At 47.0% G+C, this 22,588-nt stretch overlaps 1 protein-coding gene across 1 annotated transcript; it reads left to right on the top strand.

Moving 5' to 3' along the window:
• The first annotated feature begins 4,568 nt into the window (after positions 1–4,568).
• LOC149353749 (uncharacterized) lies at positions 4,569–16,132 on the top strand. Its single transcript, XM_089577397.1, has 9 exons — positions 4,569–4,639; positions 4,806–4,980; positions 9,778–9,894; positions 12,426–12,479; positions 12,783–12,813; positions 13,118–13,209; positions 14,454–14,519; positions 14,789–14,873; positions 15,613–16,132. The coding sequence occupies exons 1-9, from the start codon at positions 4,569–4,571 to the stop codon at positions 15,819–15,821; spliced, it is 900 nt and encodes a 299-aa protein (XP_089433523.1). The 3' UTR covers positions 15,822–16,132.
• Positions 16,133–22,588: the final 6,456 nt, after the last annotated feature.

The following is a 22,588-nucleotide window of genomic DNA, read 5'->3' on the forward strand; positions in this document are numbered from 1 at the left end:
CTTCAAGCACGGATGTGTGATTTTATCTAAAGCTTTGTCGCGAATTTGCAGCTGCTTTCATTCTTTACGCGTTGGTACTGTGGCTTAGTCTTCCCCTCAAAACGATTAGCTGATGCGAACTGCGCTTACAGGATAGAAAGGTTTGTCAGAAGCTTCATTACGCTGCTGCATGTTGGTTACGACGTCTAGATTGATCGCTAAATCGCTAGATTGATCGTGTCTCTTTCAGAGCAATGAAAAGAGCAGAAATTCTCGAATCACTTCGTTTGGAGACTCACGCTCCGCTACTCATCCTATCGCTATTCTATTTTTTCCATAAACTTTACAACCACATAGTAAGAAAAAATCCGTTTCAAGCTTCAAAGCAACTTTCAAGACATTTCTTTCTTAGAGCTCTAGCTTTGAGCGAAAGAAATCGCATGCGCTGATGACTCAGCACAGCCCACTGTAGAAAGAGACACAAAACTTCCTCCAGAAAACATCGCACGGCGCTGGGAACAGTTCTTGGAGCTCAATCAAGCAACGCGCTGAAGCTCAGTACGCTCAACAAGACACTCCTCCCCTTTTTGGAATCTGATTGTTGCCTCCAACAAGGAACAGCCGCCGGTTCCTTAATTCGGTTCAACTTGGGATCGTTTCGGTTTCTGCATCCCATGTATTCTGTATCTTAAACACGAAAATTTTAGTAACGGGCCTTTGCTCTTCCTTTAGAAAAGCTTTGAGTCGTACAGTTCGTGAAGAGGTTATAGTATTCTTTTTCTGGGGCGCTACATGAGCGATTACCTGCAGTCACGCCCATAACCTATTACTGCCCAATATTACGATCTGGTGACGTGTAAAATGCACGACGTGCGCTCATTTCCACATAGACCTTGGATACAGATTTTGAAGTCAATAAATGTTTCGAGTGGCCCGGATTTTTGTGAAAATGTGTGGCTATACTGCGAGGATGGTTTGTAAAGGCTTTGCGAAGCTATGTAAAAGAAAAGCGGGTGAGAATGTACGACGTGCGACTGCTTGTCAACGTTTAACGACACCTTATGTCTCATTATGTAAGAACTATTATGAGAAGAACAGAGAAAAATATGCTTTATACAGAAATTGTTTGCACTTCCTCGGCCTTTGAAGAGTGTGTCGCTACAACACGCTTGAAACACTTGTTTCAGGTGAGGAGCTTGCTGGTTTGTGGTTGAGCGCAAAGTTTCGTCAATGGGCCATTTGTATATGAGAATATATAGTTAAACTCACTCCGCTGGAGAATCTTCGTGTTTCTTTTGACACATGATGCGTACGACAAGGTGTTCCGAGTACGCAATGAGGCACAGGAGAAGCCTCAATGCGCTAGCCAATGAAAGGATTTTTACCTAAAAAAAAAAAGCTTTTCAAGACAACTATCGCGCTCAGTATTAGCTGCAAAGCGCGAGTTGTGGCAGGAGCTCAGTTCACGAAGCAGTGCAAGCCATGGGCGTCCGGAGGGGGGGGGGGGGGGGGGGGCAAGGGGGGGGCGGCTGCACCCCCCTGGAAAATCACTCACTCGAACCGTGAGTGATGGCCGCACGCCAGGGGCGGTGGTGCGCTCAGTCAAAAGGGTAAAAGCAGCCCCGCATGGTCACATCTGCGAAATGCCGCGTCCGGGCGTGCGTCGTTCCGCCGTTTTCAAACCACGCCATCGTTAGCTCTACTGAAGGGCGACCTGTTCCAGACATACAGCGGCACCGGCGAGCATGTGTTTCGAGCCGCCTTGAGATGGGTGTCTGTTTCTTTGATCTCTAGAGAGATAGCGACACGGAGGCAGACAGTGCACGGGGCATCTTGTTTTCGCCTATCGTTACGCCGGTCACCGATGAATTCTTAAGGAGGGAAGGTAAAATCAGCCGTGTCCACCCCCGCTTTGTCGGGCTGCTCAGGGGCAAGCGGGCGATGAGTTGGCGCCGCCGCCGCTCGCTGTCTCCTCCGATCCACGGGTAGCGCAGTTCGGTAGAAGCGCCGCTTTCAGAATCTCCGGCAAAGGGGATTAGCTGCTTTTGTTCACGGCGACGCAGTCTCCCGAGGCGCCCCCACACCAGCGTTCTTTGCGTCTTCTGCGAAAACCAGCGCCTTTGGTCAACGCAGCCCGATGGCGCCTGCCTGGCTCGCCTGTCACCTCTGGCTGGGCCTCAAATCACAACAGCGCCCATGTACTGTGCGTGTCAGTGCATGGTAAAGAGACCCAGGTGGTCGACATTACCCGGAACTCTGTACTACTCCCTCCCTCATAGCCGTCGATTCAAATAACAAGGTGCCCTAATGGTTGTGCGAGCTGGATGCTCTGTGTGAAGGCGCATTGATTTTCTGTAACGAGAAAACCTCAGTTGGCTCACATCGGTCTCGTTGCAAGTCATATTGTGCGCGATATAGTACATCCTCCTTCACAGCCACATTTCACTCAACACATTCCAACGTTTCCTCCTTCAATGGATGGGTCTAATACTTATCTTCTAAGGGGACCACAGTTGGCCGGACATCGAAATTTTAGACGGCAGACTTAGCTTTCTCCCTCCCTCCCTTCCTCCCTCCCTCCTTCCCTCCCTCCCTTTGTTTTAGCTTCTGCTTCGAGGGCCATCTGCCTGGCTCTCCAAAGCGTGAGTTGCTGCACGAGTAGCAGCGACGATGATGACCTAGACTGCATGAGCGGTTTAGAACGCGATCGGTCGTCGAATACGGATAGCATCTGCAATGATCACGGGAAGGACATTGGTGGCAGTGGCAAAGTCCAACGACGATCTGAGAGAGTTATGCGTAGTAATGGAAAAGAAGGTCTGACGCGAACGAGAACATAGAGGCCCGAAAACATCACATTGCCAACTAACAGGCAGAATGCGACTGCGGTATACACTGGCCAGGTATATTTCCGTTACTGCGCATTCAACCTGCATCCCTGTGTAAGCTAGGGCGACTATTGTAGAAGCGTACCTTGTTGTGCCAGTTGCCAGTTGCACAAGGTGGGCCAAAAAGCGAATTTCGCGAATTTGTGACATACCGGTTTCCGTAAATTGTCAGTGTGGGTGCAGTAGACGACATATTAATGTAATTGTTATTTCTTTACTTGATCCCTTCGTGATTTTCTCGCTAAAAATGAGACGATATCAATTTCTTTACAGCACCGTGACGTGTTTTGGCTGGGCACGTCTGAAAACTAGCAGGAAGTTACTGATAACGCATGCACACCGGCTTACCCAAGCATGCATACTTAGAAAAGAATCTCCGAAGTGGCTTCATGGTATACCTCTAAAGACCCTCCAGCGCCTAACGATCAGGGCCGCCAAATCCACAACGATTTGAGACGCTGTGCCTGCGAAGGGCTGATGAGCGTCAATTTGTCTCGGAATCTTCCCCTGGAGTTAGCCGTTATGTGGTACCGTGCCCACGAGGCTAATGCGAGATTCGAAAAAATTAAGAGGCGCAGCCAAGGCACTTTCAGGCGTGCACCGAAAAATACCGATATAGCCGGATGGAATGCCCTGCCTGATAATATTGCTTCGTGTACAGATCGAGAAATATTTCTCACTAAGCCAACGAGTCACCTGTGTTTTACTTGGTGTTTCTCACTTTATCAAATTACTTGATCCTGTGCTAATATACCTTCTTTTACGACAATTTTTTTGCTTTGTTTTGTTTTTCTTTCTTGTTGTTAATGCTGAGCTGGTATCGATGCATCGCTACACTTTGTTCTAGACCCCGCCTTATGCAGTTTCTACAGCAACTTAATGCTTCAATAAATGAAATGGAATAGCTGAGGTTATTCAACAGAGCAGAGGAAGCTTAGGAAGGCGACAACTAAACCAACTCGGAGGGTGTGTCGGAGGGGTCGACAGAGTATGGTCAGATACAGACGATGCAATTCAAGTTCGAAGCGGCAAATGCCTCTCAAAGGAGGCCCTTAAGCTATGCCGTCGACCAATTGTCATGACGTCTTAGTTAATCCGCGGTTCATCCTAATTTACACGATTAACCTCCTGTCACGTCAGCGTGACAGGGGATTAACGCTTCGTTCTTGAGTTGTAAGTTCACACCTGGTAGATGGGTCAGTATCAGTTCGCATGTTTCGTCATTGGGCGCCCAGTGCGTATGCTTGTAAGGTCCCTTGATACTGAAGGTAGCGTCACATGGCATTCTGGCGCACACCTTCCCCTTCACTCTTCCTCGGACTTCGCTCTGCATGCTATTTTCCGCTACCGAGAGCAATGCTGTCGTCTACAGATATTGTCATCATAAGGGTCACAGTAGGCTGGAGCGGCAAATATGGTTCTGAAAACGAAGCGGCGAACGAGCGCACACGCTGAAAACCATGGAGGAAAAAGAAGGAAAAGAGGAGAGGCTGCTACGTCACATTTTTGGAAGCCGGAAGCGATGGCTCTGCCATGACACTTGGCCGTTGTCTCAGCCAATGGCATGCTAGCGCCGCGAAGATCAACGCGAGCGGCGCGAGCAGACGATTTCGCTAAAAATTTCGCGCCGCGCCTGGCTGTCGGCAGCTGTCAGACACGGCGGAAAGTGAGACTTCTGCTCCGATTGACAAGGACGCTGCGATGCCCAGCTGCTGTGTTCCTGGGTGTCGGTCGCGCACGCCAGGACAAGAACCGGGCGTCACTTTCCACTCGTAAGTATACTGCATTTTGTTTTCGTATTTAATTGACTGCGTAATGAGTAAAATGCATGCTCGCAGAACATAACGCACGACACGGTGTGAACGTGGTATTCGTACCACCCCGGCCTTATTCGTGGCACTTTGTCCGAGTGCAGTGAACAGTATTATTTTCAAACAGGTTTCCGAAAGATCCAGAGCGAAGGAGGCAGTGGACTGAGGCCGTTAGACCAGGCCAAAGCGACTGGGAACCAGCAAAATGGACCTGCGTATGCTCAAAACATTTTCTGCCCGAGAACTTCGATCGGATGTCGCCGCTCGTAGTTCGTATACGTGCGGATGCCGTCCCCCTTCAGGTGAGGAACCACCTTCGATACATTCTCAAGTAATTGGAAAGATATGCTCTTATTGAGAAGGTATTTTATTATAGCTTGCCTGCATGCACGTATGCTTTCAATATGACCTTTTAGGTGTTCATGCAAGAAATAGAATGATTTGCGAATAAATGGCTTTAGCTGGACGGTTATCGAGTAGCATGACTACAGTATTCCCGCACTGATAAAAAGTGATTGTGTCATTACTCCTAAACTGCTGCGGGCTCTGATGAAATTCTGCTTACTGTACATGATAATTTATTTATTTATTAGCTTACGCACTCCCTCATTAGAAGAAAATAAAAAAGAATAATCGAGTACACCACAGTTTCTTTGGGGCATCATTTCCATTTGATTATTCTTGTAGTGTGCAAATGTTTGCGCCTAGCAGTAATATGTTTGGTGGTGCATTTTTTGTTGTTATCTCGGCCATAGCACCTGGGAAGTGTCACTGTAACTAAGAGAGCACTGTGATTCCTTAAAAACTATAGTTCGTTTACAAAGGAAATCACAAAGAAGTTCCATAAGGCACCGTACGTATTTGCTCGCGTAATTTGCGCACGTGTTTTTTTCTTTAATTAGGGCTCCAAAAAGAGGGTGCACAATTTACGCGCAAGCGAGTTATCCGAACACGTCCTAAAAAAAAAAAAAGATTGGCACCCCTGGCAAAAAGGTTGACCCGTCCGCCGCACCCACGCTATGTAGCTCCCTGCGGGGCGGCATGACGGCACGTGCTTCGCTCAAAGCAATAAACGCGCAAAGATTCAATCGCGAAGTCAGCAGTAGGAGGAGATAACGGGCAATAAAACGGGGCCCTTGCGTGTGGCCCGGCTGACTAGCGGCAAACCGGATAGCAAACGGTACGGTAGAGTTTTGGATTTGGGCGCGCGCGCAGCAAGCCGGGTAAACGGCGCACAGTTCGCACCCGCGTACATGCCGGTGGTCTGGCTCAGCATAGTGCGCAAAATGTGTGAGTAGTTTTTTTTTAATCCGAATAAAAGTTTGAACTTTTTAGGGTGCACAATCTAATTGCGGGCGCAAATTACGCGAGTAAATGCGGTAAATGTCATACACATAAAAAAAGGGAAGCATGAGACAAAGAAAAAAAGACAAAACACAGGTAGAAAGCTTGGCCAAATGTTTAGGGGAATCCCGTTTTCTTTTGCGAAGTTTCTGCGGAAACTGTATAGCTTTCCTTTAGCTGCATAGCTGCGCTTGGGTGGATGCCAATGAGTTTAATTACTCCCTTATTATACAGATATGACAGTTCTGCATATATAATTCCTCATACACATACCATACACACTTCATGGGGTGTAGCTGGGGGAGCCTGAGGAGAGACACCCCCATGGAGGAAGGAAAGAACTAAGGAGAGGCCCTGATGTCACTTTTTGTGAAGCCGCCCCGCAACCGGAAGTTGGCTCGGCTTTCCTCAATATCTTCTTTCTCCACCGAGCTACGGGGTGGGTATCGCGCGCGGCTCGCAAGCGCTTCGTAAAAGAAAGGTATAAAAAAAACCGCGCCGCTCGCCGCTACACTCCTACACCTCCCTCCCCGCAAACACGCACCTAGACCACGGTGTAAGAATAATATACTCTTGCACCGTGACCCAGACACAGACCGGCGAACAGGTGCGGTGAACCTTTTCCGACGCCAGGCGAAGAAAGACGACATTGCGCGCCGCTCGGGCTACCGTATACCCGCCGTGTGGCCTTCGAAACGCAGCTCAGCATCGCCGAGAGCGGCTTCATGTTTCTGTGCTGTTTGGTGAGGTGCGAAAGTTCGCTGATCAAAACAATCAACGCTTCTTCGCGTGTCGAAGCGCGGTTCCGGAGTGCCACCTTTTCGCGAGATTCATTTCAACGCATCGATCGCTCCGCGTAACGACACCAAGTTTGACGGAACAAAATATCAAATGAGCGGTTATTTGCCGCATTTAAAAGCAATCCTAGATGCGTGCGCAACGTCACGACGCCAGGCACGTGGACTTTAACACGCAAGGCCGAGCACACCGTGCCGAAAGCCCGTCCACCGCTACCGAGAAACACTCGGGCCCCTAGCAACAACGACGCTAACGACGCCGTACGCCGTTGTTAGTGGCCCGAGTTTTCTTAGCAACAACGACAACGTTGCTAGTGGCCCGACTTTTTAAGCCTAAATTTTGACTTCACTTCCGCCACATTTTTGCCAATGCATTGGGAATACGAAGGGCCTCTCCTTAGTTTTCCTTCCTCCATGGCCAAAAACGGATAGTGTCTAGCGTTCCGTCCAGACGGAACATTTGCTGCTGCTGCAGTTCCGTCCAGACGGAGTATTTACTGCAGCTAGAGTTCCGTCCATACAATAGACAGTTTTAGTTTCACGTACGTAGACGCTTCACTTAAAGGGGCCCAGAAACACAATCTTAGTTAACCGTTTTGCCTGTTGATTGCATACAGTACGTGAGTTATAATGGTGCTATTAGCGTCGGTAATACCGCGTACATTCCGTTTTTTAATATTTTAATGTCCTCCCAAAAACAACTTCATGGTCGCCACACAGTGGCGGGTTTTTAGCAGCGGATATGACATCACCTGGCGCGAGCTTGATGACCGGACAAACAGTAAATATCCTGCAAATTGTGTGAATAAATAGAGACACATTTTGTCACCTGTCTGCGTTTTATATTAGATCAACAAAAACAATTTGTTTGTCTTAGATAAAAGCCCTGCAAAGCAAGTAAAATAAAAATACACCACCAGGGGCGCTCTGGCATAGAAACAACGCTGCCAGTCTCACAGCGAGCAGGCAACCATGGAGTACAAACTTCCGCGACGTGCTCTGGCTGGCTGTTTTGATTGGTTGCGCCAGGTGCCGTCACATGGAGGTAAAAAAACTCCATGTGCCGTCATTGGGAGAGCGAAATAGGAGTGGGAAGCCCCGCCAAAATTGAGTTGAGGGCAGCGTTTTGTTTGCTTGTATTTTGAAATTTCTTCACTGAATAACTCCCGTTCCTGTGCATCGATTGCTGTAATTCTTTTTAAGTCAGCATCTGTGTGATATAAAGAACCCACCTGAAGTATAGCCGGTATTCGCCCAGGCAGTGTTTCGCAGCCCCTTTAAGTAGAGCGCTTACGGGTCACCAGTGCGCATGCGCAGAACGTGAAGTGTCTGCGTGGGTCGCACGGACAACTCTATGGCACGGACGTATGTGAGATTCGGATCTTTGCGTGGCGGTCTTCACGTTGCTTGCGTACGTGGCGCGTTGGCAAGATGGCGGCGCCCTGCCCGCCCGCTTCGCAACGATAACAGCTTCGTCGCTAATCCCTCGACGAGGTATCGTGCTGTAAACTGCTGTATTTGCCTTCAGTTGGTCCATTCTTGCTCTCGCATGAAGTTTTAGGTGAGAACTAGCTTTTGTTTTCCACATAGAAATCCGTTTCAGCAGCTCCTAAGCCTGACGGAGAAGCGTCTGTGGTCGTCATAGCAACGAGTGTGCCGACGCTCTCGCGAGACCACGCGAAGCTCAAAACCTCGCGGGACATCTCGAGACCCTCGGCACAGTCAGCGGGAAAAGCAAAACGGTGCACGTTTTGACTCTATACGCACACGTCGTCAATATGAGTGGGACACCAGCGCGCCTTCGCTTCTCGAAAAGCAATTATTTAAATATGCCACGGGACGTAAAGGAATGCAATCCCTTTGAAGACAACATGCAACAAACAGTTCGGTGGAATGAAATCGCTCAACGTTTGTCAGAAGAAAGGGGGAAAGTATTTAGCGCCTGCACTGTGGCTTTGCCTGGCTCCGCTCCAAGCAGCTCGACTAATCAAAATTAGTTTTATTTATCTGTACTAGATGGCGCTGCACAACATGCTAGCGCATTTTTTATGCTCTATGGCAGATCTACACAGTTTGCGTCCTGTACGTGTAGCTAAAACTGCACGAAGCGACACAAGCACACGCTATGTAGACTGCTCACGTTTACGTGCGTGAAGGTTCTACGTACGTAAAACTAAAACTGTATATTGTCCGTACTGTCCATACTATACAAAATGGGTGATTTCTACCTACATAAAGCATTTATTTGCCTCTGGAATAACCAGTTGACAAAGCTGTACCCAGATATGTTCTCTCTACGCATGTATACGGTACTAAAATATCTGTCCACGTGCTGCGTTCAGTTACATCCTCGAAGGTATAACTTCCGTGCACGCATGCAGGATCGGGAAAATGGCACTGTTAGAAGCAGAGTGCAGAAACTCTTTGCGAAGTGATTTGATGCCCTCTCGCTGTTTGTGCTGCAAGATGACGTAGCGCGAAAAAGACTAAGACGTACACAAACGGTCAACAAGCATTATGCAAACGCACCAACAAACCCAAGCCAAAACTCGTTCTATTGCCATTTCTCACTGACTGCTTGGAAAATAAAATTGTGCAGCAGAATATCCTGTCACACATTAGGTGGAACAGGATTGCCACTTTTTAAAGTAAACATGCAAAAGTCTGCAAGCAAACTGGTTTCCCAATCCCTAACGCCAGCTTTAATTCCGTCTTGACATAACTCTTGTGGCAGATAATGCTGGACGGAACTGTATGGTGTCAGATACAGTTCCGTCTGGACGGAACCCCATCGCTACATGCAGTTCCGTCTGGACGGAACTTTAGCGCAAATTGTTGTTCCGTCTAGACGGAACTCTAGCGCAAATTGTAGTTCCGTCTGGACGGAACTCTAGCCACAGCCTCTCAAAAATATGGTTCCACTGCAAGCATGTGATGCACCTCGTTATTCATTTACAGCAGGCGCCCCTTTCACAGCAGCCAGGCGATGGCACAGCTGTTGCTGCCACTGCTCAGCATGGCGCCCAGCAAGCACTAACACAAAGTCACACATCTCCAGCTTCTCCACTGGAACAGGTATTTTCAAACAGCTCTTTTTTGTGACTACTACAGCTATTCGAAGCATCACAGTGGCTGTGTATATGTTGGAGCAGGAGCTACAAACATTGCTTCCTGGCACGGGCTCACCACGAGATTTATCCGAATCCCATGACACACTAGTCATCATATTTCTTAACCCTTCAGACAGCACTCAAAGCAGTCTTAAAGTGTGATGCTCCACCTCCATCTTTCACTAGCTGCTTAAAGCTGAACACCTGTTATGCTTTGGTACATGATGTATATGCGTTAACAGACAAAGAGGGCAATAGCAATATGGATAAGATATCAAATAGCCAAAGAGACACAAATCTATGCAGTAGCCAATGCAATCAGAACGTTAATGAGAGAAGCCGCAGCGCACAGCAGTGGGACATCCCGTAGCAGTAAGAGAAGAGGAAGTAACGGAAGCCTTAATTAGGAGGAATGAAAAGCGGGAAAGCAGCTGGTGAGAATCAGGTAACAGCAGATTTGTTGAAGGATGGAGGAGAGATTGTGCTAGTAGAACTAGCCACCCTATATATGCAATGCCTTGTGGCCTTGAGAGTACCAGGAGCTTGGAAGAATGCTAACATTATCTTAATTCATAAGAAAGGAGACGTCAAGGACTTGAAGAATTACAGACCGATCAGCTTACTGTCCATTGCCTACAAAGTATTTGCTAAGGTAATCGCTAATAGTCAGGACAAACTTAGACTTTAATCAACCAAATAAGTCGGCAGACTTTCGTAAAAGATACTCAACAATAGATCATGTTCACACTATCAGTGAGTGATAGAGGAATGCACAGATTATAACCGACCCCTATATATAGCCTTCATTGATTACGAGAAAGCATTTAACTCAGTGGAAACCTCATCTGTCATCCAGGCACTGCGGAATCGGGGTGTAGCAGAGTGTTATGTGCAAATAATGGAGGATATTTATAACGACTGTACGCCTACCATAGTCCTCCATACAGTCAGCAATAAAATTTCAATAAGGAAGGGTATCAGGCAGGGAGACACGATCTCGCCAATGCTATTCACCGCCTGTTTACAGGAGGTATTCCGCGGCCTGAAATGGGAACATTTGGGTATAAGAGATAATGGAAAATACCTGAGTAATTTGCGATTTGCTGATGACATTGCCTTGCCAAGTCACTCAGGACTTGAACTGCAAAGCATGATCAATGAGTTAGACAGGCAGAGCAGAATGGTGGGGCTAAAAATTAACATGCAGAAAACAAAAAAGTAATGTTCAACAGTCTAGCAAGGAAACAGCAGTTTGCAATTGGTAGCAAGGTGCTGGAAGTAGTAAGAGAATATGCCTACTTAGGGCAGGTAGTGACTGCTAATACAGATCATGAAAGGGAAATAACTAGAAGAATAAGAATAGGGTGGAGCACATATGGTAGGTTCTCTCAGATCATGAATGGCAGTTTACCAATATCCCTCAAAAGAAAAGTCTACGACAGTTGTATCTTACCGGTACTCATCTATGAGGCGGAAATGTGGAGGCTAACAAAGAGGGTTCAGCTTAAGTTAAGGACAACACAGTGAGCTATGGAAAGGAAAATGACAGGTGTAACGTTAAAGGTGCACTGAAGAGGATTCTGAACTTGTCTTTTTGCCGTGGGAACTCGATCTACACGTTCCTAGCATTCTTAGAAACTGCGACTTATTGCCCTGTGTAGCCGATTTCTCTAATTAAATCGAATCAACGTCCGGCTCCCGCCTTTATTTTTTTAATTCTGCCCCGTACGGTGGGCGGAGTCAACCAACGCGTGAAGTGCCTTTCAGCCAGCTCCGTGGAGGCTTTGCTTACGCTTTATTTACTTTTTTAGGTTTCCATGAATAAATAGTTTCATTCGCAGATAATATAGGTGCAAAATAAGCCCGCAGAAATAAAAATATGCGTGGACTATTTGCTACTACGGACTACTATGTATTACTCCGCCGATGGCAGAGCGGCAAGCCGCCACAGGACTGGGTGAAAGGCACTCCACGTGTTGGCCGACTCCGCCCATCATACGGGGGAGAATTAAAAAAAAAGGTGGGAGCCGGACGTTAATTCGATTTAATTAGAGAAATCGGCCACACAGGGCAATCAATCGAAGTTTCTAAGAAAGCTCGGAACGTGTAGATCGAGTTCCCGCAGCAAAAAGACAAGTTTAGATTCCTCTTCAGTGCACCTTTAAGAAACCGGAAGCAGACGGAGTGGATGAGGGAACAAACGCGGGTTAATGACATCAAGAGGAAGAAATGGGCTTGGGCACGGCATGTAATGCAAAGACAAGATGACCGCTGGTCCTTAAGGGTAACGGAGTGGATTCGAAGAGAAGGCAAGCATAGCAGGGGGCGGCAGGAAGTTAGGTGAGCGGGTGAGATTAAGGAGTTTGCTGAAATACGTTGGCAGCAGCTGGCAAAGGACAGGGTTAATTGGAGAGACATGGGAGAGGCCTTCACCCTTCAGTGAGAGTAGTCATGCTCATGATGATGACATTCCTCTGGAATAAAAATTTTTTACAGGCACCTATGGGTGTCGCTGAAAGCCAGGAGACTTTGCCAGGCCCAGCAAAACAGGTATTTTACAATATGCTATTTGGTGACTGCATCAATTCGAAGAACAACAGCGTCTGTGTTTATGTCACAGCACGAGTGACAAAGAACGGATTTCTGTAGCAGAATGCATCTTGGCACTGGCTCAGAGGAAGTTTTGTCCGAATCGCCGCAACACATTAGTCATTTTTCATAATCCTTTAGACAGAACTGAAAACACAGCCTAGTAGTGTGATGCTTCTCAATTTTTCAGTAGTTGCTTAGAACTGAATACATCTTATGCTTTGGTAGAAGCATATTTCTCAAGAATAAATTTTTTTTTTACAGGCACCTATGGATGTCACTGAAAGCCAGGAAACTTTACCAGGCCCATCACAACAGATATTTTACGATATACCATTTTGTGACAGCAACTGCTGGAAGATTGACAGTGTCTGAGTTTATCTCGCAGCACGAGTCACAAAACGGGTGAATTTTTATGTAAAAGAAAGCTTCTTGGCACAGGCTCGGAGGAAGTTTTGACCAAGCCGCCTCAGCACACCAGTCATATTTTTATTTCTTCAGACATAACTAAAAACGGTTTAGTAGTGTGACGCTTCTTCACTTTTCACTAGGTGCTTAAAACTGAACACTTGTTATGTCTCAGTGCGCACACATTTCTCCTGAACAAAATTTTTTTACAGGCATCTATGGATGTGGCCACAATGCTGGACATTCAGCCAGGGCCATCTCAAGAGCCTATCAACTTACACCAGTAAGTTTCATACCATCTTGGTGTGGTTCCCATCCAGGTTTATTCACTGCATGAGGTAGGATGTCTGCAATTCTGCAATGTAAAGTGCAGTAGAACCTGCATTTGTTTGTCAGGCCCCGTGCTTACTGGAGAGCTGAGTGCAGCAGGTTCTGCAAAGATCCTTCATATAGGATGGTACCTTTTCTGGAATCACATAAGCACATGAGTAACTGCCACAATATTCTTTCATGTGCCTTCATTGCTTATGTTCATTGCACAAATCAATGTAGTTGTCTCGTCAGAGCTCCACTACAAGTAATCTGTCAGTATCAAGAAAAATTTGGCTATGCAAGACATACTCCACCAGGTCAATAATATCTTGCAAAATTTTCTCACATTATTCCAAACTGGTTTTACTGAATTTGAACAAGGTCATTGACAGCTATGTAGAAAGTATTCGGTGCTAACTGGCATGCGTGCTACATGAAAAATTTGTACTGTCATTTTTTCTTCTTTTTCAGTTGTTCCTTGTATAAGTTTTCATGAAATACTTCTTATATGGGTACATGCCAACCTCTTTAACGTCAGTTCCAGTGGGCATTCAGAAAAGGAGATTGCACGACACAAAATTTAATACAATAATTTTTAAAACTGTATGAATTCATGCTTCTACACAGTTGTGCTATTACCCCTGCTTTATTTCTTCAACACCTTGAGTGTTTGTTTGCCGCTGCGGTGGCTCAGTGGCTATGGTGTGCTCGGCTGCTGGCCCGAAAGACGCGGGTTCGATCCCGGCCGCGGCGGCTGAATTTCTTTGGAGGAGAAATTCGAGGCCCGTGTACTGTGCGATGTCAGTGCACGTTAAAGAACCCCAGGTGGTCGAAATTTCCGGAGCCCTCCACTACGGCGTCTCTCATAGCCTTAGTCGCTTTGGGACGTTAAACCACATAAACCAAACCAAACCAAGTTTGAGTGTTTAATAACATTATTTAAAAATAAAATGTGTTGACATATAACATTACCTTAACATGCTAGTTGATACGAGTTTAACAATGTGCGAGCGTTTTTCTTTTGCAGTGACATCGAAAGGCATTGAGTACATATGCACTAAAGCCGTTGCATGGCCCAGTTGTGGGCATGCCGAGTTATTTTGTGATTAGCCTCATGTCCTGTTTTCCTTCTTATGCCTTGATGCATGACGAAGGAGTACAGGGCAACAGGCATTCTAAGGTGGGCTGCGTTACTAAACAGTTTATCTTATGCAGGAACTTCTGACTTTGCCAACTGCTCCAGCCTCTGTCAGGACGCCACGAAGAAGGAGGCCAGCAATGGTAAATGGGCCTGTCAAATGTGCCTATTTCTCAAGCAGAATTCAACACCATGAATGTCAAAGGCTTGTGCATATGCCAAGAGCGTATTTGATAGCATGAGTGGCCCATCCACAGCATGAGCATAATCTTTAACACAGCATGTGCAGGCACTCAGACTGCATGAATGGACTTAGCTTGATTTGCCATGGCAATTTTTACTAATATCTACTAAATGATCTGCATGATATATTGTATACAATGATGAATCAATAAACCAATGAATTTTTAAGTGTGTGAGTGGCCTGCACATCAAGCTGAGGAGCACATTATGGAATCTTCTTCTTGGACACCTCTCCATCTACCAGAGGAGAATCGGTGAGTCAGAGGTTTATTTATTGATCTATTCAAATACCCTAAGGGTCCACTAGGGGCATTACATAGGGGGAGATGGGGGGGACTCAGAGTGGAACAAATAGTTTCAAAAACAAAAAAGCAGCGTAGGTACGGCACTCAGGTGCAAGTCAAGAAACATCATTGCCAAGTAAATATTCTTACAAACATTCACAAAGAAAAAAGTAAACAGCAGGTGCGAATTAGTCATCTGAGTCAAATTTTGTTACTGAAAGTGTGAGGAATCCATATAAGAAAGTGATGCTGACTGAAATAACAAAGACTCTGTTATCATGGCAATCCTGGAAGGTAAATCATTGCATTCTTTCATTATTAAGGTTACAAGTGAATTTTTGTACTTTTCTATCTGGACAAAAACAGGGTTACCCTTGTAGGCATTACCGGCTTGATGTGAGGTGAGGTGCTGGTAAAATATGTGACAGGGCAAATAATCTGTTACTATGGTACAATGTGTAAAGAAAAAGATGATCAAGTGAATTTTCTGTGCGTTGTGAGTGATGGCATGTTGAGCATTTCCGTCAGAGGTGAAACACTTTGATATTAAAGTAGGACGACGAGATTAACTGAGCTCCTTCATTCTTCTTTTTATGGAACATTCAGAATGCTTTGTGTTTTATATGTGCACACTGTTGTAACTGTGGTATGCAAGGCTTGGGTGTGCATTGTTCTAATGATGCATTGCATTTTTTAACTCTCTTCATAGGAGGACACACCCGAAAAAGCTTATCTGAGAGCAAGGGCTGCATGGTTTTCTGCAATGCATGCTCAGTCAAGAAAAAGCATCAAAAGGCTGCAGCAAACAAGGTGGAGACTGCAAAAGAAAAACGCCAAACTTATATCTGTTCTGTCAGCTTTAACTACGGAGAATATCCTCCTGAGAGAGCAAGTGTCTGTCTTAGACGGCCTGGGTAAAGTAAATAAGCACCTACTTGAAAGACAAGTCGCAAAGCATGGTGGAATTGGCACTCCAAAGCAGTACTCCCCTGAACTGAGAACTTTTGCCTTAACTCTAAATTTCTATTCCCCACGGGCCTATCAGTATGTCAGGAAAGTTTTTGACACGTGCCTCCCACATCCCAGAACGCTGTGAAAATGGTACGAGACTGTTGATGGCCTGGCAGGACTGTCAACAGAAGCTTTCAATGCACTAAAAATGAAGTGTGCTGAAACAGCAAGCAAAGGGCACCAAACAGTTTGCAGCCTCATGGTTGATGAAATGGCTATTCGGCAAAACATCCAGTAACGAACGCAACTTTGAAGGGTTTGTTGACTTCGGCAGTGGCATTGACAGCGACTCTTTGCCACAAGTCAAAGGCTGCATTTGTTGTAATGGTTGTGGCTATTAATGGGCGATGGAAGTTGCCCCTTGGGTACTTCTTAGTTGATGGCCTAATTGGAACACAGAGGGCCAACCTTGTCACCCAGTGCCTTCATAAGGCACATGAAGCTGGAGCTATGGTTATTTCACTCACTTGTGATGGGGCGCCCGCAAATCTGACAATGTTGCAAGAGCTTGGGTGTGATTTCCAACATGTGGGAGACCTAAAAACAACCTTTCCACACCCAGCTACCCAGGAACCAGTGGCAGCTTTTTTGGATCCGTGCCATATGCTAAAAGTTTTGTGGAATGCACTGACACACAAGCGGTACTTTATTGACCACCAAGGAAGAACAGCGTCCTGGGAGCATATTGAGCGGCTGCATACTGTGCAGCAGAAAGAAGGCCTACATTTGGCTAACAAGTTGCGCAGAGCTCATACTGAGTGGCAGCGACAGCCCATGAAAGTTAGACTTGCTGCCCAAGTGATGAGCGCTTCTGTTGCGACAGCACTAGCTGAGTGCAGGGAACTTCACCTGGAAGGTTTTTCTGGCACACAGGCAACAGAGAATTTTTTGTGGAAAATTAATGACATATTTGATGCCCTAAATTCTAGAAGCCCATATCAGAAAGGTTGGAAGAAACCTATAAATGAAAAGAACATAGAAGCTTTCGAAGGCATGTTCAAAACCACAACCCATTACCTCTCTTCCTTGAAGTAGTCTGCAAATGGGAGACGAATGATTGAAACAAACTGAAAGACAGGTTTCTTAGGTTTTATCATCTGCATGCAAAGCCTGATTAGTCTTTTTCATTTTCTTGTCACTGAAAAACAAGTGCTGAACTACATTCCGGCCCACAAAATTTGCCAGGACCATTTGGAACTGCTTTTTGGCCTGATTCGAGCACATGGCGGGCATAACAACAACCCTACTACACAGCAGTTTCGTGCTGCCTTCAAAAAAGTGATTGTTCAAAGTGAACTGGCTGGTGTATCAACAGGCAACTGTCTGAGCTTGGACAGCATCTCCATATTGTCATGCAGCAGTGCAACAGTTATATCTTCTCAGCTCTTGAATATATCTGCACCAAGGAGGCAACTTCTAGACAGTGATGCTGTTCAGCAGTCTCGGGTAACAGCTGCAGACCATGACTACAGCATAGCTCCAGGCTACATCAGTGAATGTGGAGGTCGAATTGTGGCTTACATGGCAGGCTATGTAGCTCATAAATTGGCTGCAAAGCTGACTTGTGAGCACTGCACAAGTGCACTACTCACAACAGAACGAGGAAACATTTAACTCATTAATTAAGAGGAAAAGCAGAGGAGGGCTGAAATACCCATCAGAAAGTGTACTGAAAATTTGTCAAAAATCGGAGGCGGTGATCAGGATGGCAGTGCGCCTGAACAAATTGGCATCAAAAACACTACTCATTGACCTTCTCCATGAGGTTCTTTGCGCATTCCACGGTTGAGAGCTCTTCAATGAACTTCATGAGCACATGTTCGACAACTCTCCACTTGACAATCATTACATACCCCTTGTCAGAAGTGTTGCAGAAAATTACATCAACATGCGCTTGTTTCATGTTGGCAAGCAGGCAACTGAGAGCCTGCACAGTGCTCAGGTCCGGCAGATGTTTAAAAGAATAACTCAGTTCAAGGGGCAGTGACTGATGCGACAGTGAGAATTCAAAAATCAGACTTGGTTTTTGTCAGCACATGTGGTCTTATTTACCGTAGAGTGTGAATGCAACCAGCCCATAGGGGTCCCATGCTTCATGTTGACACTGCAGCTTGCTGCCGCAATATGGGCTGAATAAGAATCTTCTGTCGAATACAACAATGCAACAATAGAAATAGTGTCATTAGAGTAATCTCTATCTTTACATATACTACAGAAAGGAATACATGAAGCAGAAGGGAGAGAAATAATTCACTTTTTCCACTAGCTGCGACAACTGTTACCAATTTTTCAACTCACTTGCACGCAGTGCTCCAATTACTTTGCATTTACATTGCTTAAATTTTATCAACTCTGTGATGCAGAAACAACTACCGAGAAATGAAAGCTTTCACACAATTTGGCAAGATCGGTCCACAAATATTTTTCTGTCTCAAAAGCCCCAATTTACTGCCTTCCTATATGTGTTTTTGCTCTCTCTGTTCGAATAGTTCATGGTTGCAAAGTGATCTAATTCAGTTGTGCATTTCTTCTTCTTTCTAGTCTTTTTGTTGAATCCTTTTTATGTGTGTTCTCCTTCCATGTGTTATCACTTTTGTTAAAAGATTATTTGCTTGCTTCAGGTAGCAAGCTATATGTTTTGGTTATGCTGTATCAAACCTTTTTAAGGCTCATATTTTGATTGTCGAATAAACTACAAATTTTGGACTTCACTAATGCGTTTAATCAGCTGAATGCAAGAAAGTGCAAGTCGGCGAGGTGGTCGCAGGTCGACTCGGCGTCTCGGTAAACGGTAAGTTGCGAGGTACACTCAATCTTACGTGGCTTACAGAGGGCATGACTTCACCACCCTTAAGCGCAAATGTTTTATACCTAACACTGCGCCTCCTAAACCCGGCAATTAAGCTCGCACAACAGCACTCGATCGAGACAGCAGTGCGGGTCGGCCGATCCACTGGGTCCATATCGGAGAAAACTTCACAAATTTGACATATCGCTCGCACAGCGTACAGTAAACATATATGGTACGCTTCAGACTGCTTCGCGTATCGCTTTGCTGGCGGATACCATCAGATGCGGCGCGGCTTTCTTGGCACTGCACGCTTCCGAGCACACCGCGGCCCACGCATATCGGTCGCCACCAATTGTGACCGTAGACGCAACGGGTATACTTACAAGGACACGGTCTGGACGAGTGTATTGATTCATGGTTAAAACAGCGCGGGAAAAATACGCAAAAATGAAGGAACACGCAGAACACGTATACACACACAAAACAAGCGCCGACTCGCGAATGGCTTTTTCTTCCCGCGCTGCTGTAACCATAAACCAGCGTGTCACCATCGTCTATCGCTTTATGAGCCGTAGGCACTGTCAATTTCTCCTTGGAACAAGGCTAGCAGCGTTGAGGGACGCAACCGCACAAAGCCGAAAGAGAATAGCGAAGCTGCATCGCCAAGCTTTTTCAGAGAAAGCTGCCACGGGCTTCCAAAATAACCGCTTTCGTCAAGACGGCATCCTGAATGAACTAAGCGCACAGCAATGAAGACCAGCACCGACTACAGGCCTCTGGAACTTTGTGCCTCCCGCGGACCACAACGATTGAACAAAAATGCGAATTTCCAACTCTACTCGACCGGCTCTGCCGACATGGGTGATGCGTGAAGCAGACGACGCCGCTGCGCCCAACGCTGCTATTGGCTGCGCCATCGGCCAACAAATCCCAGTAGGCCTTGCAAAACCACGTGACTTCCTGCACGTTTTTTTGTCATAGAGTTTCTTACTATGTTTTTTGTCATGCGGCTCGGATAGCGGCTGAAAACGAAAACATTCAGTGAAAAATTTGCTATCCACACTTCTTAAAGAAGAGGAAAAAGAAAATTTTATTTTGTAGTTGACGTTTTAAGTGAGCCTATTTACGAGGTCTTTGTCCAAATAATATTTAGTCATTACGCAGTTACAAATCTTTTTTTTTATTCGTCTGACTAAAATTATCCCTTTGAGTGAAATATATTTATTTCCTTTGTGATGGCAAGCCACAGAATGATCAGCATCATCAGCACTCTCATCACCTCGTGCACTCTAACGCTTGCCATGGTCGCGAGAACACTGACGTGTTCTTGAAGAATACGGCAGTAGTTGTGTGCCACGATAGTTGTACGAAATCGCGACAGTGTGCTCGGATGGCATGGACGCTGCGCCCTGCGATGTTCTACAAGTTCGGCGCTGTTCTGGCTCTTCTGTGGGAGTACTCTGCCCTGGAGACACTACTACTGCTGCCTGTGCGGAAGCTCTGCCGCATGATCAGCGACGCCTTGAAGCCTAGTACTGCGTCTCCGCGATGCCAGCGCGACAGCTGCCCTGCCAACGCCGAGATAGGTGCCGAAGTCGTGGATTTAGCGCCCGCTGACAGCATCACGGCCACGGAGGATGAGTCAACGGCGCCAGCTAACCACCGGGTGCCACAGGATGCGACTCTGGTGCCGGCCGCCCAGAAGCAGAACGAGCTCGCCTACTGGAGGGACCCTTACGGGAAGGTGAGTCCGCAAGGCAGGGGAGAAGGCAGGCTTGGGACAGTGTACGAAAGTGGGGAGGAATGCTTTCAAGCCAATCAGCTCAGGAAAGTACGACGTCGCCGCCGCACGTCAGTCAGGCCCACAGGAAGAGGCAAGGATCTCCGCGGGGAATTCGGTGGTCAAAGCACGCTGGCGACAACAGCCGTTGAGGGCGCTTCACCACGTCAAGTTATAAAGCCCAATAGAGACGCGTCTTACGGCAGTCCTTCCGACGACTATGCGACGAGGCGCGAGCACAAGGGAAATTCCGCTGAGTTGCTTCCGAACAGACAAACTTCGGGATCGTTAAAAGCAGCTTACTGGCGCAAGACGAGAGGTGCATCGCCACCAACCAAAATCAGGAAAGCGTGCGACCCGCAAACGGAGGCAATGCCTGTCGTCCGTAAGGCACTGCTTGTTGCATCACGCCTGTAGAGGCGCCTATCCAGTAGCCGGGCGAAGCTCAAGGAACCCAAAGAACTTTCCTGTCGCGGGAGCCGCGTTGGGTTAAAGCCGCTGCCGGTGACTGGTGAAGCCTGCGCATTGGCGAGCGCTGAACCGCAGACACGGAGGCAAACTCACGTGAAAACGTCTGCTTCTAGCTCAGACAAGTCAAAACTGACCACTTAGTTCGCACGAAGAAGCAGCAGGACAGTGGAGACGACCGGACACCCGTTCTGAAAGAAAGACTGCACCGGTATTCTGTTCAGCAGAGCCTTGTCGGTCTTATGCTGTCTTCAGAAAAACGAGGACTTTCTAGAAGTGACTACTTTTTGGAATCATCATCTGCTCGGGCAACATCGTCGAGGACTCGAAACTGAAAACGAACTAACATTAAAATCAAGAAACAAAACACAAGGTCCGGACCGCATCTTGCGACGTAAAGAAATCACTCCAGTTGCCGGAAGACGTCGGCTCCGAAATGCAGCCGAACGCCAGGAGTAAAAAGGCATTGCGTCAACGGCAGCCGGAGCAACCGTATCGCCACCACCGAATGGACCCCAATAGAGGAAGTCTACAGAGCAAAAATTCACAAAAGACAGAGGCAAAGATCACACCAGGCTCGGGATCCCCAAGGACATCATTGGATATGAAGAAAACCAAGGTCAACACGCCGCGTCGTCCGTCCGAGGTAGCTTCAGGGAAGCGTTCTGAGCGGCGATCCAGCGGTAAGGTCAGCCAACCATCGCGCGAACCTGCCACTAAACGGCTTCGTGGAACTTCTAAAGCTGGTGTGGCTGAAGAACCTCGGTTCCTGATATGCTCAGACACCATCGGGGGTACCCAAAGAACCCGAAAGGCACGAAGGCGGCTAGACATTGATGGGCTCGTCGCTGGAAGGGGCGCCTAAAAAGTCGCACAGCGGAGTCGCACGTGCATCGCGCCGGGCAGGGAGGCGGCGTTTGAAGCAAGGCAAGAACATCAGTTCTCTTCCAGCGGACGCATTTGAAGGCACCCCTCTCGCTTCTAGCGTGCCGTGCTACGCCCCGCCCGAGTGTTCGACCAGCTCGCTTGCAAAGATCGACAAAAAATTTGCCAGAGAACAGCGCTGCCAACGGCAAAGTTCAGAGTATATGAAGCGTGTGAATGAATCCTGGGAGGAGTGCTGTAAGAAGCGTAAAATGGCTGCTTCTAACTATTCTACAGAGGCTACAGCAGCAATTTCTTCGGCTAATGGCACTGAAGTTTCTTAGATTTTAGTGACGAAAACCACAGAGACTTCTCTCGCTTCCGCCTTTTCCTCAGCGGCCTGTGTTTCAGGAACCGATGAACTGGATCATGCCGTCGACAAGAAGTTGCCTGCAGAGGCGGCCGCGAGCACTTGGCCTGTGACCTCTACCCAGTGAACCCGGACGCTGCCGTGTGTGAAGAATACATTCTGTAGCTGTATCGACATTCTCTCCTCCTGGCGCGGGCCCGTGGCCTTGTTGTGCAGCTGCTTTGATGCGATGTCCTGTTGCTTCGTGGCCCTGTCCTGCAGCTGCGTCATGGCCTTGTCCTGCAGCTGCTCTACGGGCCTCTCGAATAGCTGCTCAAGACAGGACTGCGTGAACATGTGTCCCAAGAACATTGCACTCGCCGAGAGCGACGATGTGGCTGTTGTCCTGGACGTGTGTAGTC

The sequence above is a fragment of the Amblyomma mixtum genome, chromosome 3 (genome assembly GCF_055824585.1).
Source record: "Amblyomma mixtum isolate Tamu chromosome 3, ASM5582458v1, whole genome shotgun sequence".
NCBI classification, from domain to species: domain Eukaryota; kingdom Metazoa; phylum Arthropoda; class Arachnida; order Ixodida; family Ixodidae; genus Amblyomma; species Amblyomma mixtum.